This window comes from Meles meles, chromosome 8 (assembly GCF_922984935.1).
Source record: "Meles meles chromosome 8, mMelMel3.1 paternal haplotype, whole genome shotgun sequence".
NCBI classification, from domain to species: domain Eukaryota; kingdom Metazoa; phylum Chordata; class Mammalia; order Carnivora; family Mustelidae; genus Meles; species Meles meles.
In genome coordinates, this window is record NC_060073.1 from 5,636,467 (window position 1) to 5,651,817 (window position 15,351).

General features: G+C 55.2%; 1 protein-coding gene across 4 annotated transcripts in view; it reads left to right on the forward strand.

The window, feature by feature from the left end:
- The first annotated feature begins 2,291 nt into the window (after positions 1–2,291).
- Positions 2,292–15,351, forward strand: part of SPTBN2 (spectrin beta, non-erythrocytic 2) — a 37,320-nt gene continuing 24,260 nt past the window's right edge. The window contains exons 1-4 of one of the 4 annotated variants that reach the window (XM_046015618.1): positions 2,292–2,697; positions 9,898–10,076; positions 14,490–14,641; positions 15,079–15,252. In XM_046015618.1, coding sequence (XP_045871574.1) covers positions 9,920–10,076; positions 14,490–14,641; positions 15,079–15,252 — 483 coding nt within the window. In that variant the 5' untranslated portion in view covers positions 2,292–2,697; positions 9,898–9,919. Of the gene's footprint in view, positions 2,698–3,314; positions 3,375–6,791; positions 6,856–9,897; positions 10,077–12,112; positions 12,507–14,489; positions 14,642–15,078; positions 15,253–15,351 lie in introns of those variants that run through there. The other 3 variants (XM_046015619.1, XM_046015620.1, XM_046015617.1) reach the window with 3 other exon arrangements.

Here is a 15,351-nt window from a genome sequence, read left to right on the forward strand (position 1 = left end):
GCCTAACCCACTGAGCCACCCAGGCGCCCCAGCCAAATTGTTTTTAAATGAATGTTCGGTTAAAGGGGAGGCAAGGTAGTGGAGCCAATGCATTCAAATTACCCAAGAAGATTGTGGTCATAAAGAGTAAGGGAAAGACTTGGAGGAGGCTCAGGATCTCTCACTTGTTAAAACTTGAGCGTGTTCATATGATGATGCGAAGGAGCCCAAAGAGAGGGAAATCACCAGAACGACTAGATGCCATGAGACTGCAAGAGGGAATGGCACTTCGTGCAGGAGCCAGAAGAATCAGTCTCAGACAGGAGAGACACCTTTTCCATGGTACCGGAATGAGAGATGAACATTCGGCTAGGTCTGTCTGGTGGCAGAAAAGGTTACCAGACCTTTCCATGAATCTTGGTAACTTAAGTAACAAAACTGGATTCTCAGAGAAGCTCAACACAGTTGGTCGATTTCATCCATTCACTTTTGCAACTCACCTAAAAAGGAAGCTGACTTTTTATCCTTCATCATTGACTATGCTGATGCACTCAGAGCAAAATAACAAGTTGCCAAAGCAACTGAAACTAGCGATCTCAGTGTTCGCTTTTTTGAGCCTGCTTCTTCCCCAAACTGGGAAATAGTATGGTAAAAGGATAACGTGGTAAAATAGTAACGGCTGACGCTGGTTGAGGGCTTACTGTGTGCCAGGCGCTGTTCTTGTTTATCTGCAGTAACTCATCTGATCCCCATCTTATGATACCATTTTGCAGGTAAGGAAACTAAATCCCAGAGAGGTTAAGTAATTTGCTTGAGGTCAACAGCAAGTAGTTGGCAAAACCACTTTTAAACCCAAAGAGCCTGACTCCAAATTTGATGCCCTTAACGGCTCTGTTATACTCTGTCTAGCAGAAGGGAAAGAACGTATTTGGAATCAGAAGACCTGACCTCTCCACCATGAACTAACTCTGAGCTTTGACATTCACTTAGGCATCTGAACATCAGTTTGCTGAATGATAATGTTTACCCTACAAGGCTTTTCAAAGGACTATGAAATGCTAAAAATGGGAAATACTATAGAAAAGATCTTATTAGTATGCTGCCCATAAAACCTAATATCCTAGTCTTCTAACTGGGTCATAATCCAATAGCTGTTTTGCAGGCCCTTGGTTCCCATACCAGCATAGCAGGTATCCTGGCTCCGTTGGCAGATCAGCTGATTCTCATCCCAACAGCTTTAATATCCCTGACCAAGTCTCCTTGATGACCAAAAACACACCTCATTGCCCCCTTCCCCCTGAACTCTCTCGTATCCTTGGGAACAGTTGCAGCTTATGCCCTCACTTCTTTGATTCCAGTGACTGTTAAAAAACAAGTAATAGGGGTGCCTGGGTGGCTCAATGGGTTGAGCCTATGCCTTCAGCCCAGGTCATGATCTTGGGGTCCTGGGATCGAGCCCCGAGTCAGGCTCTCTACTCAGCGGGGATCCTGCTTGCCCCCGTCCCCCATCTGCCTGCCTCTCTGCCCACTTGTGATCTCTCTCTGTCAAATAAATAAATAAAATCTTTTTTTTAAAAAAGTAATAAATAGCCCAAATTGTGGCTACTGGTGAGGCACATCCCAATTTCAGTTCGGTGGTGGAATCCCTGTTCCAGTTGAGTGGTGGAATCAGAGCTAGAAGAGAGCTTCAGGGTCATCTTTTAGTACAACTCCCTGATAAGCCTCCCGACCCATTTTATAGTCTAGGAAAACCAAGGCCAGGTAGGTGAGAGATGATACAACCAGAGAGGATTGGTAGCAGGGCTTTTTTTTTTTTTCCTTGAGAATGTTTTCAAATAGGTTTAAAACAATTTCACCTTGCCAAAATCATAACTGTAAAGTCCTTCAGTCACTTACAGATCTGTTTCACTAGTTGTACCTTTTCAGAAAGGAGCAAAATCCTACAACTCTGTTACCCATAAATAAATAAAACCTTAAACCCAAAAATTCATGCCAAGCCCATTCTTCACGTTGCCCTTATTTGGCCATTTCAGGCATTTCCCCTGTAAACAGGCCCACATCCTCGGGGACAGAATAATCTAATGGTTAAATTCTGCTTGCTCTGTACAAAGCCCAATCTATTATTACTGGTTCGTCTCTGAGTTTAGTCTCCTAGTCGGGAAGAACAGGACCTACCTCTTAGAGCTGGAGCGTGGAGTTGGGGAGGGGAGAGGGTCACATGGGATAATGCACTTTTAATACCCAGCTGGCACTTTATAACTTTATTATTATTTGGGCATAATTCTTTTCTCTCTCAAGCAGATAGACAGCAGTTCACCTTGCTTAACGACCTAAGACCTTCGACCACTCAGATGCTACTAAACCAAGGAGAAACCCAGCTGTGCCAGGCCTAGAAATGTCCATCCCCACCCCCACTCCCTTTTAAGACAGTGAGTAGGCCGGAATTCTCCTGGTTGATAAATGAGAGGAGCTGAGAAGGAGCAGAGAGAAGCTGCGGGGAATGACTGTTCCGAGAATCTGACCTGCGAGCAGTCGAGTCTCCACCACGGAGACCATGGAGACGCTTTGGGAAAGAGAGCCGGCCTACCTGCCTGAAGGAGGATGCTCGGGAGAGGGGATGGAGGAGAGGATTGCTTAAAGGGAGATGAACTGGAGGTGCCCAGAGAGGAGAATTTGAAAAGGAAAACGGAGGCTGAATTTTGGGAAACCTTCCGGGCGGTGAGTGCCATGAAAGGAAGGATTGCGCGTCTCGGGGATACAGGTTTTGGAGGAAAGGAGGAGTAGGGACAAAGGTGGGGGTCCTCAAACTGCGGAGCCCGAGCCCCGCCAGCTGTGGGGGGTACCCAGGTGGCCCAGGGTTGACCGGAAGGCGGCATTATGGGGAGCACCCACACGGAAGGTGGCGGGGGTCGGGAGCCGGCCTCAGAGCGGCCGCCGTGGTCGCCCCGGGGAAGGTCAGCGACCCTGGGGCCGGGGAGCTGTGCGGAGAACCGAGAGGGGCCGCGGTTACCATGGCGCCGGGCGGGGAGGGGGTGATACGGGCCCCGCCCCGAGCCTCGCGGGGCCGCCGGCTCCAGATGGTCCCGGGCCTCCCGCGGGAGCCGGCGGCCTGCGGCAGGGGGAGGCTATTGTCCTCCTTCCGCGGCGCCGCAGTCCCGCCGCTCGCGCCCGCGCGCCGCCACGCGCCCCGCCGCCGCCGGCCCCGCGCGCCCCCCGCGCCGCTCGCGCCCCGTGACAGCGCCCGCCGCCGCTCGCCGTGCGCCCCGCCGCCGCCGCCAGGCCACCCGCCGCCGCCGCCCGCAACCGCCCCTCGCGGCGGGGCTGCGGGCGCGGCGACGACCGGTGCGCCCCCGCCCGCCGCACTCCCGCCTGGCCGGCCGGCGCTCCGCACCGAGGTAGGTGCCGGAGCCCGGGCCCGCTTTGTCCCGGCGGCGGGGCGGCGCGCTTTGTGCGGCCGCGTGCGGGCGGCGGGGTTGGGGTCGGGGTCGGGGCTCGGGGCCGGCCGCGGGAGCCGGGGAGGGAGGATGCGGCGCCTGGCCCTCGCTCCCGCCGGGTCCGGGGGACAGGATGGAGAGTCATGTGCCAGCCACCCAGGTACCGGGGGTGAGGGTCGAGGCGTGGGGAACGCGGGCCCTTCCCGAGCGGAGCGAAGAGTCTTGCAAGAGTTGCGGCTGACAAACGCGCTGAGGGCTCGGGCCGGCTGTGCTCGGAGCGTGTGTGACAGCGCCGGTGGCCGCGGCTCCTCCGCCGAGCGCCGGCGCCGATCCAGGTGCTGCGGACACGCTCTGCCGTCTGTGCCCGGCGTGTGCGGGCGCCCGGCTCCCTCTCCTGTGCCCGGCGCGTGCGGGCGCCCGGCTCCCTCTCCGGAGCTTGCAGGGGGCTTCCCTCGGGAGCCAGGGGGGGCTCCTCCTCGCCTCTTTGGTAGCTAGCTCCATGCGCCCCTTTATGCTTCCTGACTGTGTGTGTGAGAGGGGACACGGCTGGCCGTGGTGACCAGAACGCTGGCAGAGGGAGCATGCAGCCCCTTCGGGCGGTGGGGAAGGAGCGGCGGAAGCTGTTTCTGTGGCTGGGACAGCCGGACGGCTGAGCCCGCCCCGCACACAACTACCCGGTAAGGCCTCCGCGCTGGGGTGTTGCAACTCCAGCACCACGGTGGGCATTTACTGTCCACTCCGGCGCGGGACGACTTCACCCCACTGACCCCGTGGCGTTGCATGCTCTGCTGCGGCGCGGGCTTGTCCCTTTCCTAACCTGCTGCATGTTGTCTCCGCGGGTTGCTTCTCCGCCTCCCTCCTCCTCTCGCTCGAGCCGCTACCGTTCCAGCGCTGGCGAGCGGGTCGGTTCAGGCTGGCATGGGCAGGGTATCCACGAACCAGTTTTCCTTGAAGGTGAAAGGGGCAGAGTGAGTTCCAAATATGCGTCGGGTGCTGGACCAACTTCTTGGTCAATTCGGAAGAGGAAAGGTTTAGAGAGGGAAAAGTTATTATGGGTCTTAGATTTGTCCCTTGGAGAAACTGATGTAACCCAGCCGGTGCAGGCTTGGGGGAGGGGCATAGCAAGGGAGTGAAAATTAGTCTGAATAATTCTGCCCTGAGTGGAGGATTCCAGAGAAGATCAAACAACAATTCAGTGCCACTCTTCTCGGTCCTTAAGTTCCATGGAGGAGAGTCCCTGCGTTTCACCAGGAATACAGCCTTGAGGGAAATGGGTGAGGGTGTTTTTCTCCGGGAGGGTCTCTGATTGCCCTGAGTGCGTCTTTCTTTTGCCCTCCTAGGAGCCCCGAGTTTATTTGTAATTCCTCTTTCCTTTTATGTCTCTGCCCGTCCACTCAGACTTCGAGTCTGAGATTTTTACTTGGCCAAGGTCCCCATTCCTTCTCATCTGTTACTCACCCTGCTGTCATTTGGTCAACTCTACTCCCCCCCCCCCCCCCACCGCCCATAGCCTCTCCAGCCATATCGTCCTTCTTCCGCACATCTGTGTCAGGGCCTCAGCTCTATTTGTCTCATTAGATCTAGAGTTCACTCCGTCTTCATTTCCTCTTTCATCGCCTGACGCTTCTGGTTCTTTGTGGGTCTTGGAGTTTCTCAGAGAAATTACATTTTGAGTTTAGCATTGGATAGAGCCTGAACCCACCCAGAAGTTAACCTCGGATCACCCTGACCCCCGAAACTTGGTGTCTCTTCAGTCCTCATAGCTCCCCTAGCCAATTCTACTGCTCCTCATCTTTGGACAACAGTGCCCTCAAATCAGGACTTTAGTGTCCTCTGGGAACAAGTAGGAAAAGCAGGTGCTGGGCCCCACCCCAGATCTACTGAATCAGAAACCTTGTGGGGGGGACAGGGGGGAGGGGGACGAGGGGGCCAGGGCCCAGCGGTTTGTGTTTTAATAGCCTCCAGGTCATTGTAATTCATGCAAATTGGAGAATCCCTCATCCTGAACTATAGAGTTTAACCCTGAGAGTACTTCAACAGAGGGTCTCCTCCAATCCCATTTTTATTTTTTCCTTGTGTTTTTCTCCAACTCTAAGAAAGACATTCATTGATTAATTGGCTGGCAAAAAAAAAAAAAAGAAGAAGAAGAAGAAGAAGAAGAAAGAAAGAAAGAAAGAAAGAAAGAAAGAAAGAAAGAAAGAAAGAAAAAAGAGCTATGGTCGAGTCATTCACTATTTCTTTACTGAATGCCTCTTGTACCGGGCTTGGAAAAGACAAACATGAGTAAGACACAGCCCTTGTCCTCCATGGGTTAAAAATGGAGCACGCGGAGAGGCTCATAAACAACCAAGTGTAATACAGTGTGATGGGGGCAATAATAGCTGCTCTCCCAAGTGCTGTGGGAGCGCAGAGGAGGGAACCATCAACTGTCTCTGAGGGAGGCAAAGACTTAATCAGGAGCCGTATGAGAGCAGAGGAGGAATGAGGGTACAAGACCGGCTATAGCCAGGGGATAGGATTTCTAGCCTGCGTGCCAGCTGAAACAGGAGGAAAGGGGAAGTGGGACAGCTGCCCTTGAGGATCCGCCTGCGGCTGAATCCAGCAGCAGCCGGTGGAGAATCCAGCAGGACCCCCAGGCTTGCAGCTGGTGGGAGTTGGCTTTATTCTAGGGTGAACAATGTAAGCTATTGGGCCTGGCCTCGAGGTCAGTGGCTAAGAATAAGGTGCCGGTGGAACTGTAATCTGGATTAGCTGCCCTGCCGTCCTGTTGCCAGAGTTTGGGAATCCATGGAGAGAATGAGGCTGAGAATTCTCCAGCATACAGAGACACAGGGAGCATGAGTCTGGTGGACAGGCAGGCTAAGCAGATGTGAGCATGGAGACCCAGATCACAAGTGAGGAATGAGGTACTCAGTGAAAGAACTCAGAGCAGGATCTATGTAAAGAGACTCCGTAGAGAACTGTAGGAATCTGGAGATGGCAGCAGGGGACAGAGAACACCGAGTATGGTCCCAAAGGCCAGGGACTGCAGAGCGCAAATGCTCGTCAACCAAACCTCAGAGGCCACAGCACTGAACAACACCAGAGAGCACTACTCACATGCAAGTCCCTGGGAAGCAACTCCTTGGAATCCCAGCATGTGGCCCTAGAGAGACCCGCAATGGAAGGACACCAGCGCCATCCTGGTTCCTTATCTCTCTGACGGCATCCCTGGGAACTCAGGACACAAAGCGTGTGTGTCAAAATTTGACTTGGCCAAAGGAGCATTTAAATGGCTGAATTCTTATTTGGGAGGAGGGGAGATTCCAAATCCATACTTTCTCTCCAAAATTATAGGATTCCATGGAGAGGCTCTAACAGCCAGAACTCACTGGGCGGTCTGGATCCCATGCCTGGGTCCCACTACAGGAGGACCAGGTTGGAGCACCAAAAGGAAGCCAGAGTAATACATGTTTAAGTTTTGTGCAGGTTATGGGGCCCCAAGGACACACAGTGGTTTGGAGACAAGAGTCAGTCAGTCTGTCTCTTTAAGTGTCTGCTCTTTGTGGAGTACTAAGATATAAAGGAAGATTTAAGAATCTCGAGGTCTTCAGGGCCCCAGAGGTGACAAAAATATGTGACGGGGGGGGGGGGGGGCTCAATGGGTTAAAGCCTCTGCCTTCAGCTCAGGTCATGATCCCAAGGTCCTGGGATCGAGCCCCGCATCAGGCTCTCTGCTTAGCAGGGAGCCTGCTTCCTCCTCTCTCTCTGCCTGCCTCTCTGCCTACTTGTGATCTCTGTCTGTCAATAAATAAATAAAATCTTTAAAACAATAACATGTGGGGCGCCTGGGTGGCTCAGTGGGTTAAAGCCTCTGCCTTCGGCTCAGGTCATGATCTCAGGGTCCTGGGATCGAGCCCCGCATCGGGCTCTCTGCTCCGCAGGGAGTCTGCTTCCTCCTCTCTCTCTCTGCCTGCCTCTCTGCCTGCCTCTCTGCCTAGTTGTGGTTTCTCTCTGTTAAATAAATAAAAAATATTAAAAAAAAAAAAAATAACATGTGACATGGCTGGGAAGGAGAAAGGGAATGGTGGGGTCTGTAGAGAGCTGGAAAGTGCCAGGCCCACCTAAAGGAGTCCAAAATCAATTGTGTTTTTTGTTTGCTTGTTTTTGTTTTCTTTTCGTTTTATTTAAGTAATCTCTATACCCAGCGTGGGGCTCGAACTCATGACCCCGAGATCAAGAGTCACATGCTTTTCTGAATGAGCCAGCCAAGTACCCCCCCCAAATGAGTTCTTTTTAAACAGTTTATCAGCCATAGGCCTGGGGACTGGCTTTAGTAGGTTCTGTGACTCCTGATAAAAGGAAAAAGGGTTATGGAAACAGAAGGCTGGAGGGCATTGTATGTATGTGGGACTTTTTGTGGGGAGGTCTATGTAGAGAGCATGTGAGTGCTGGAAATGTTAATCCCAGAGCTAAGTGTGAGCATGGCCACTGGCAAAGAAGCCTGGACCTGAATGGCTGAGAAAAATGGAGTTGGTACCAGTTCGGGGGCTTAGGCTCCTTCCCTGTTCAGTGCCTGCCAGCATTAGATGACTCTAGTTCAGGTCACACCTTGCCCATAGCACTCTTTGCTCAGGATGACTCAATTCTGCCCTAGAATTTATTTTTATATAAATATTTACAGAGCAGATTCAAAGAATCTGTTGGGGATTAAGAGAAATGATGAATTTTAAAGGAGAAAGATGTCCCAGCTAGTGGAAATTAAGCTTTTTCCTATTACAGGGAATGCAAAACCCAGTCTAGGAACGTAGACCTTAGCTCCCTCACACCTCATTAATGCTACTCCCAGGGAAATCCTTGTGCCTGATTTCTCTTTGAGAGAAAGGGGAGGGGCAGACAATCCTGGCTTCCCGTGGGTCCGGTTCAGGTTCAGCTTCCCGGAACCAGTTAATGACAGAAGCCCGGTTCTGCTTTTGCGTGCCCAGGGGAAACACACCTCCCTACCCACCCACAGCTCACCACCTATCACTTCTCCTTTCCCCCAAACTACACACGAGGTCCTCCCGTCCACCCTCCCGGAACCAGAGACCGCCAATATCATAGCCTTCGCCCTAGGAAGTAGTGCTAAGGGTTAAGATGTCTTTGTGTTTGAAAGGTACTAGGAGAATGAGAAACGCAGACTTGGGTTCTAATGAAGTTGCAGACCCGGCCCCCTCCAGTCCCTTGAACGGCTGCCTGCCGAATGCTGAATCACATAAAAAAGGGGACAGTAGAGGGGTTTTTTAAATCCTGAGCAGCTAATCGGAAGCTCATTTGTTAGTTTTGAGAAGGACAGAGTTTGCATAACGTAGACCCATGAATAGTGCTAGCAAGCATATGGGGTCCTAATTTCCCTAGCCTGGGCCCTTGAAGGGAGCCCCAGCTGCTGATGCTTCCCAGGGAGCTCCAAAGGGCTCCAGGATGCTCGACGAACAGGAGAGCTTGTTCCCCAAAGTCAGAAAGAACCTCTCTTTAAAACCCAGCTCTGGGGGCACCTGGGTGGCTCAGTCGGTTGAGCCACTGCCTTCGACTCAGGTCATGATCCTGGGGTCGTGGGATCGAGCCCTACATCGGGCTCTCTGCTGAGCGGGGAGCCTGCTTCCCCATCTCTCTCTGCCTGCCTCTCTGCCTACTTGTGATCTCTGTCTGTCAAAAAAGACAAATAAATAAAATAAAACCCAGCTCTGCTCCTTCCAGCTGCATGACCTTCAACCATGACTTAACCGTGCAGCTTCCTCTATGAATGGGGATGACAATGAACCCTTGCCCTGTAAGGGATGTGATGAGGTGACACGTGTACATAGCAGGGCCACATGTCACAGCTGACATCTACCTAGCACCTGTCAGGCATTCCCTGTAGCAAACAAAAGGAAACAAAGGGGGAGAGAACCATACCATGTCCTCCTCTGAACTCCTGGGCACTTTGTCTATACTTACCTAAGACTGCATCACAGGCTTGCTGGTGCATCCTAAATCCATCTCAGCTGGAGAGCGGGATTAGGGTCTTTTGTATAAGAGGTCGTCTTATGTGGAGCGGGAGCTCAGAGCAGTTTGTGGAACCACGAAATGAAAGAACTCCAGTTTAGATTGGGGTCCTACATCTGCTTCCTGGGCTGCCCTGGCTTGCACTGTCCTCCCGAGCCATGCTGTTAGCCGTCGTCATTTTCAGTCCCCAGCTTCGCCCACTGTCCCTGCCTGGAGCCCCTTTACTCTGCCACAGCACTCTGAGACACTCTTGCCTTCCTGTCTCCCTCCATGTTCATCTCTTGGGTTCCTGTCCCTCTGCTTCCCCACCGTGGCTTCCCCTCTTCCACTAGGGGCTGATCTCCGTTGACAGAGAAACCAACCACAGCCTTTGGCCCTCAGGAGAGTGGAGCAGATCTAGGGCAAGAGGAGAGAAGGACATGGTGAGTAGTGGGCTCAGTGGTCCTGAGATGCCCCTCACCAGCCACGTTCCCCCTTGCAGGAGCAGGAGGCCACCTACCACCATGAGCAGCACCCTGTCACCCACAGACTTCGACAGCTTGGAGATCCAGGGCCAGTACAGCGACATCAACAACCGCTGGGACCTGCCGGACTCGGACTGGGACAATGACAGCAGCTCAGCCCGCCTCTTTGAGAGGTCTCGCATTAAGGCCCTGGCAGGTGAGGTCAGGGGAGGGCCGGGGAGATGCTGAGGAGGCTGGGGAGAGAAGCTAGTCAGGGAGAGTCCTCCAATGTCTTAGGAAGACCAACTTTCTTCCTAAGCTGCCAGCCGATCCAGATTACCCCGTCAAGCCCCTGGTCCCCAACCGCAGCGCCAAGAACGAACTTCATACAGTCCAAAATGTTCCCCATCTTCCCTTCCCCAAGCACAGGACTCAGCTCTATTCCCCTCTGTCCCTGAGTCATGGTCTTTAACTTTCGCATTTAGTCCTGCCATCTCCACCCGTCTGTCCCTTACCTTTCATCCCCTTGTTGGGCCTTCCTTGGTTTTCCCTGTCACCTGTCACACCTGTTATCTCTCCCAGTCCATTCCCCTCCCCCTTCCTTCCCCCTCCCCCTTCCTTCCCCACCTGTTCCTTCCACCTGCCTCCTGTTCCTCCCATTACGTCGTCTACCTGTTCCCTGAAGCAGGTTCCCTCCACCCGCCGCTGGTTTCTGCAGCCGCCCATTCTCCCCGGTTTGTTCTCCACCCGCCTCCTCCTCTGCCCTCCCCTACGGCCTGGGCTCTTCCCTCAGCTCCGCCGAGCACAAACAAACCCGTCTGACGGGCCTCCCTGCGTTCCGGGGAGAAGTTGTCATAGCAACAAGAGCGCAGCTGCCACCTGACACCATCAGCGGCTGGCTGGCGTGGGGCTGAGTCACCCACACACCCTAAGGCCACCCACCCCGTCTGGCTTCCCTCCTGCGTCCCACCCTCATCTCTTCCACCGACCTGCTGGCCTCCCAGCCCCACGCCATGGGAGATGCCACGACCACGCCCTGCCATCGCAGGCGGTGTCCCCAGCACGCGTTGGTGGCCTCCTGGAAGAAGGGAGACACTGAGGGGGTGGTTCCCAAAGCGGGCAGCACTTTTTACAGGATCCCCCAGGGACAGTTTTACAAATACACGTCCCGAAGCCCCCTCCTAGACACGCTGAATTAGGATCGTTGGGCCCATATATGATCCAGAAATGAGGATTTTTAAAAGGCTCTCCAGGTAATTCTTCCCCAGCAGCGCAGCATCCCAGGACCCTTGCGTGGTGGCCTTCGGTCTGGGAAGCCCTCACCATGCATTTTCTCCCCGACCTCTCTGCCCTTCCCGTCGAGCCTCAGGCTGGCTTGTGAAATACTCATTTCAGTGTTTCTATAGACAAGAGAAGCCAGGACAGTGGGTTGTGGACAATGTCACCTCTTTGAGGAGAAGTTTCCCTGGTACCCGGTTTTGGGGTCATGATGTCGTTGCACATGCCACATGCCACCCAGGACTGTCCCCATGTTTGTGCCCAAGTGACACATGCCACTTTGAACCGTCATTTCTCCACTCCCCAACCCGGCTCTCCTGTGTGGGCTTCACCTAGCACGGCCCCTCGCACCAGCAGGTGTCAGAGAAATAATGAACGAAGACAGGCGAGAGCAAGAGTAGCCTGTAAGGGAATTGAGCTGAAGCCCAGGGAGAGGTCGGAAGAGAATCTGGCAGATGTCCCAGCAGCGGGATGCACTGGGGACCGGGGATGGCCTGGCTGAGGAGGGCTTGGTGAGCCTCGCGCCAGGGAAGGGACGGGAACCCGAGGCGGTGGCAAACAAGGGGGGGGAGGCTGGAACACCAATTTCACAGATAAGAGAACTTAAGCAACCGCCTAGCAGAGTGCCCCGCGCCTACGGAGCTAGTTTCACCTCTCCAGGGATTTCTCTTTCTCTGCCCTCCGAGCTGGGAACCAGAGCTCAGGTCCTAAAGGGGGGACCTCCTACCGTCACCGCAAGAGGGGACCATCCTGGTCCCACCTGCGCACTTTCGGGAGGCAGGAGTTTGCTTCGCACCCCCACCCCCCGCGCTGAGCAGCTGGGGGCCCGGGGCGGGGGGCGGGTCCGCAAGGCGCCGGCGGTTCCCTGCTCGCCGCGCAGGGCCGGGCCCGCCGCCGCCGCGAGCCGCGCCCCGCCTCCCGCCCCTCCCCCGGCACCGTCCGACCTGTTTGTCTGGAGCCGCCTCGGTCTCCCCTCGCCGCAGCCAGGTGTGCTCTGCCCCAGAGCTCGGGCGCTCGGACGGCCGGTGCTCGGCTTCCCGCCGCTCCGCGGCACGTCCCCTGCCTTCGGACCGACTCCCCGCCGGGCGCCCGGGCGCTCGGGACCCCGCGCTGCGGCGGGGCAGGGGGGAGGCGCGGCGCGGGCAGGGCATGGACGGCGGGCCCCGGGCCGCGTGAGAGGCAGCGGGCGGCATGAATGGGAACGGGGTGAGCGGGGCGCACGGGCCCGGCCTCAACGGCGCGGGCGACTTCTACTATGAGGCCGTGGAGGGGGCTCAGAGCCCGGGGGGCCTCCTGCTGTCGCCCGCCGCCTTCGTCAACCCGGCGCAGTACGCCAGCGTGCTGGAAGGCCGCTTCAAACAGCTTCAAGGTGAGCGGCCGCGCCCGGGGGCCCCGGCACGGAGGGGCCCGAGCAAAGCCGGGGAGGCCCCCGCCATCTGTCTGTGTCGGGAGACCGTGCGCGCGCGGACTGACTACGAGGGGCCCAACACATGGGCGCCCGCAGAGTCGGGGAAGAAGAAGGGACGTGAGCGTGGTGGCAGCGCCCGCGTCAGCACCGAGCCCGGCCGCTGTCCCCGCATAGGGTTTGGAGAAGCACCTGCTGGGGTATAGCTGTTAGGGGAGACGGCGGTCACCCGGGAGGGCCAGCCACCCAGGGCTTGTCCCTGTGGCCGTGGGTTTCTGAGTGGGTGTCTAAACCTGTGTGAAGAGGTGTGTGGGTGTGGGTGTGGGCGTGTGTGGAAACCAGGGAGTGTGTCAAAGGGAGTTGGTGCGGACCGGCAGGCCTGTGTTCATCCTGGAACCAATATTTCAGTGTATTTCCAGGACCACTGTGTTTTTTTTTGGGGGGGGGTGCCGATGGTTGTTGTGGACACCTTGTAAAGTGATGCTTTATCTCTGGGCCTTGGCTTTGCCCAGTTTTCTCCTAGCTGCTACGGATTCGGTCTTCCTCTCTTTTTCTACCCGTAGGCCAGAATGGCCTGACCCCAGTGTGCCTGGCATCAGGGCCGTCTTCACACCTCCAGCGATGGCCGGTACTCTGGGCAGTCCCTGGCTCAGGCAGGGCCTGGAGACCCTGAAAGGAGGCCCACAGAGCAGGGGCCTGCCGGTGTAGTTGTTAGGACCCGGAGGCTGGCTTAGGTACGGGGCTTGGAGGTAAGAGAGACAGGAATAGACGTGGGTGTGTCGTTATGTTTTATGGGTGAGGTGCACAGGAATGTGAAATTCAGGGATGGGTCCTTTCGGTTTCTGAGATGCTGGTGCTGAGAAGGGAAACAAAAATGACTCTTCAGGCCCCGGCCCCTTGGACTGGGTCGTCACACTGAGTTCCTCTGGGGAAAATGGGCAGAAATCCAAGTGGCCAGAGCCTCTTTCCTCACTTCGTCATTTATGACGTCTAAAATGTTAAATTTTCCTGTGGAACCTAAAAAGCATGCCTTCCTCAGCAGCCTGTCCTGTGGACCAGGCAGCAAGGCATTTCCTCCCCTTCTTTGAGATCTGCACCCAACTCTGCCTGTTTTATCCCCCCTGTGTGTCCTGGGCTCTGCGTTTTCCCTATTCCCAACCTTCAAGATTGTTTTCCGTCTTAGCATTGGGATGTTGCTGTCCCAGGACTGGATCCCCACTGTAGCCCTGACTGAACTGAATGAACCCACCCCAGAAGTAGAGGAATCCCGTCTTTTCTTTAAATTATCCCAGGAGAACAAGCTGACTCAGGAAGCTAGAGCCTCTGTAATGTCTTGTCCTTCTAATGACCACTTGGAAGAGCGGCTGGTGTCATTTAAGACCACGCCCTGTCCGTCAGCAAAGAGAATGGCCACGCCTCCTGCTGCTTCTGAGAGCTCTGGGTCTCTGCTTCGGGTTAGATCATGCCCGGATAACTGTAACTCATCAAGGAGCAGCCCATCATGTGTGCGGGGCAGCTGACGTACATTGTCTCATTTCGTCAACAGTCACGGGTTGAAGTAGAAAGTCAAGCAGTATGCCCATTTAACAGATGAGGACTGCAAGACTCTGATGATGATAACAGTGTCTCTCCAGTGTTACAGGACAGCCCTGATCCCAGATCCCAGCCCTTCCCCGTATGTCTCACTGCTTCTAATTTCTTTCCTCCTTTCTTCTCAAAGCCTGTTTGCTCATTTCTCTTTTTTACCCTATGCGCTCATCCCAATTTCTTTATTCCCTGCTTTTTAAGTCGGGGATTTTGTCTCAGGCATCTTCCTGCCCCTGCTCCTTCCTAGACCTCACTTCCAGGTCCTCAAACACCCCCTAGCCCCCCAACCCCGTCAGCCGGTGTTTAGAAGCAGGTGCACCGTACTTGAAGGACAGAAATGACCCCTTGTTGCCGCCACAGATGAGCGAGAAGCTGTGCAGAAGAAAACCTTCACCAAGTGGGTGAACTCGCACCTGGCCCGGGTGACATGCCGGGTGGGAGACCTGTACAGTGACCTCCGGGATGGACGTAACCTCCTGAGGCTCCTCGAGGTGCTCTCGGGAGAGACACTGGTGAGCTGTGGTCACAGAGGGAGGAGGGAGCCCAAGAAACAGTGGTCAGGGGGACAAGCTGGGTGTCGCCGTTAGAAGAGTGACGGCGCAGAGCCAGAAGCAGTTGGCTGCTCTCTGCTCAGAGGATGGTTTCGTTCTGAGAGGCTTTGCCACTGGGATTAAATAAGAGCATTGCTTCACGGAGACAGGAACAGTGGCCCCATTGAAAACTTTTCTTTTCCCACCCACTCTGGGTGCAATTAATTCCCTTGGGAATCTTAATCTGTCCAAGCCACCTCTGGAAACTGTGCTTTGGCTCCTGAACTTGGGCCCAACTTGGGAACACGTTCCCGACTGGGGTCACGGGGAAGGCGCGTAGAGCAGGGTCCTGAACGGCTGAGAGGGAAAGAGGAGGTGGTCCACCGTCCCATGTTGTTGTGTTCCCTATCCCTTAACAGCCAAAGCCCACCAAAGGCCGCATGCGGATCCACTGCCTGGAGAATGTGGACAAGGCCCTCCAGTTCCTGAAGGAGCAGAAAGTGCACTTGGAAAACATGGGCTCCCACGACATTGTGGACGGAAACCACCGCCTGACCCTTGGGCTGGTCTGGACCATCATCCTTCGGTTCCAGGTAGCCCGGCACAGCGTCTCGCAGAGTGGGCTTCACACATCCGTGCCGTGCCGCGAACGGGCACCGCCCGTCCCCAGCGCGACCGACGAGAACACGCGG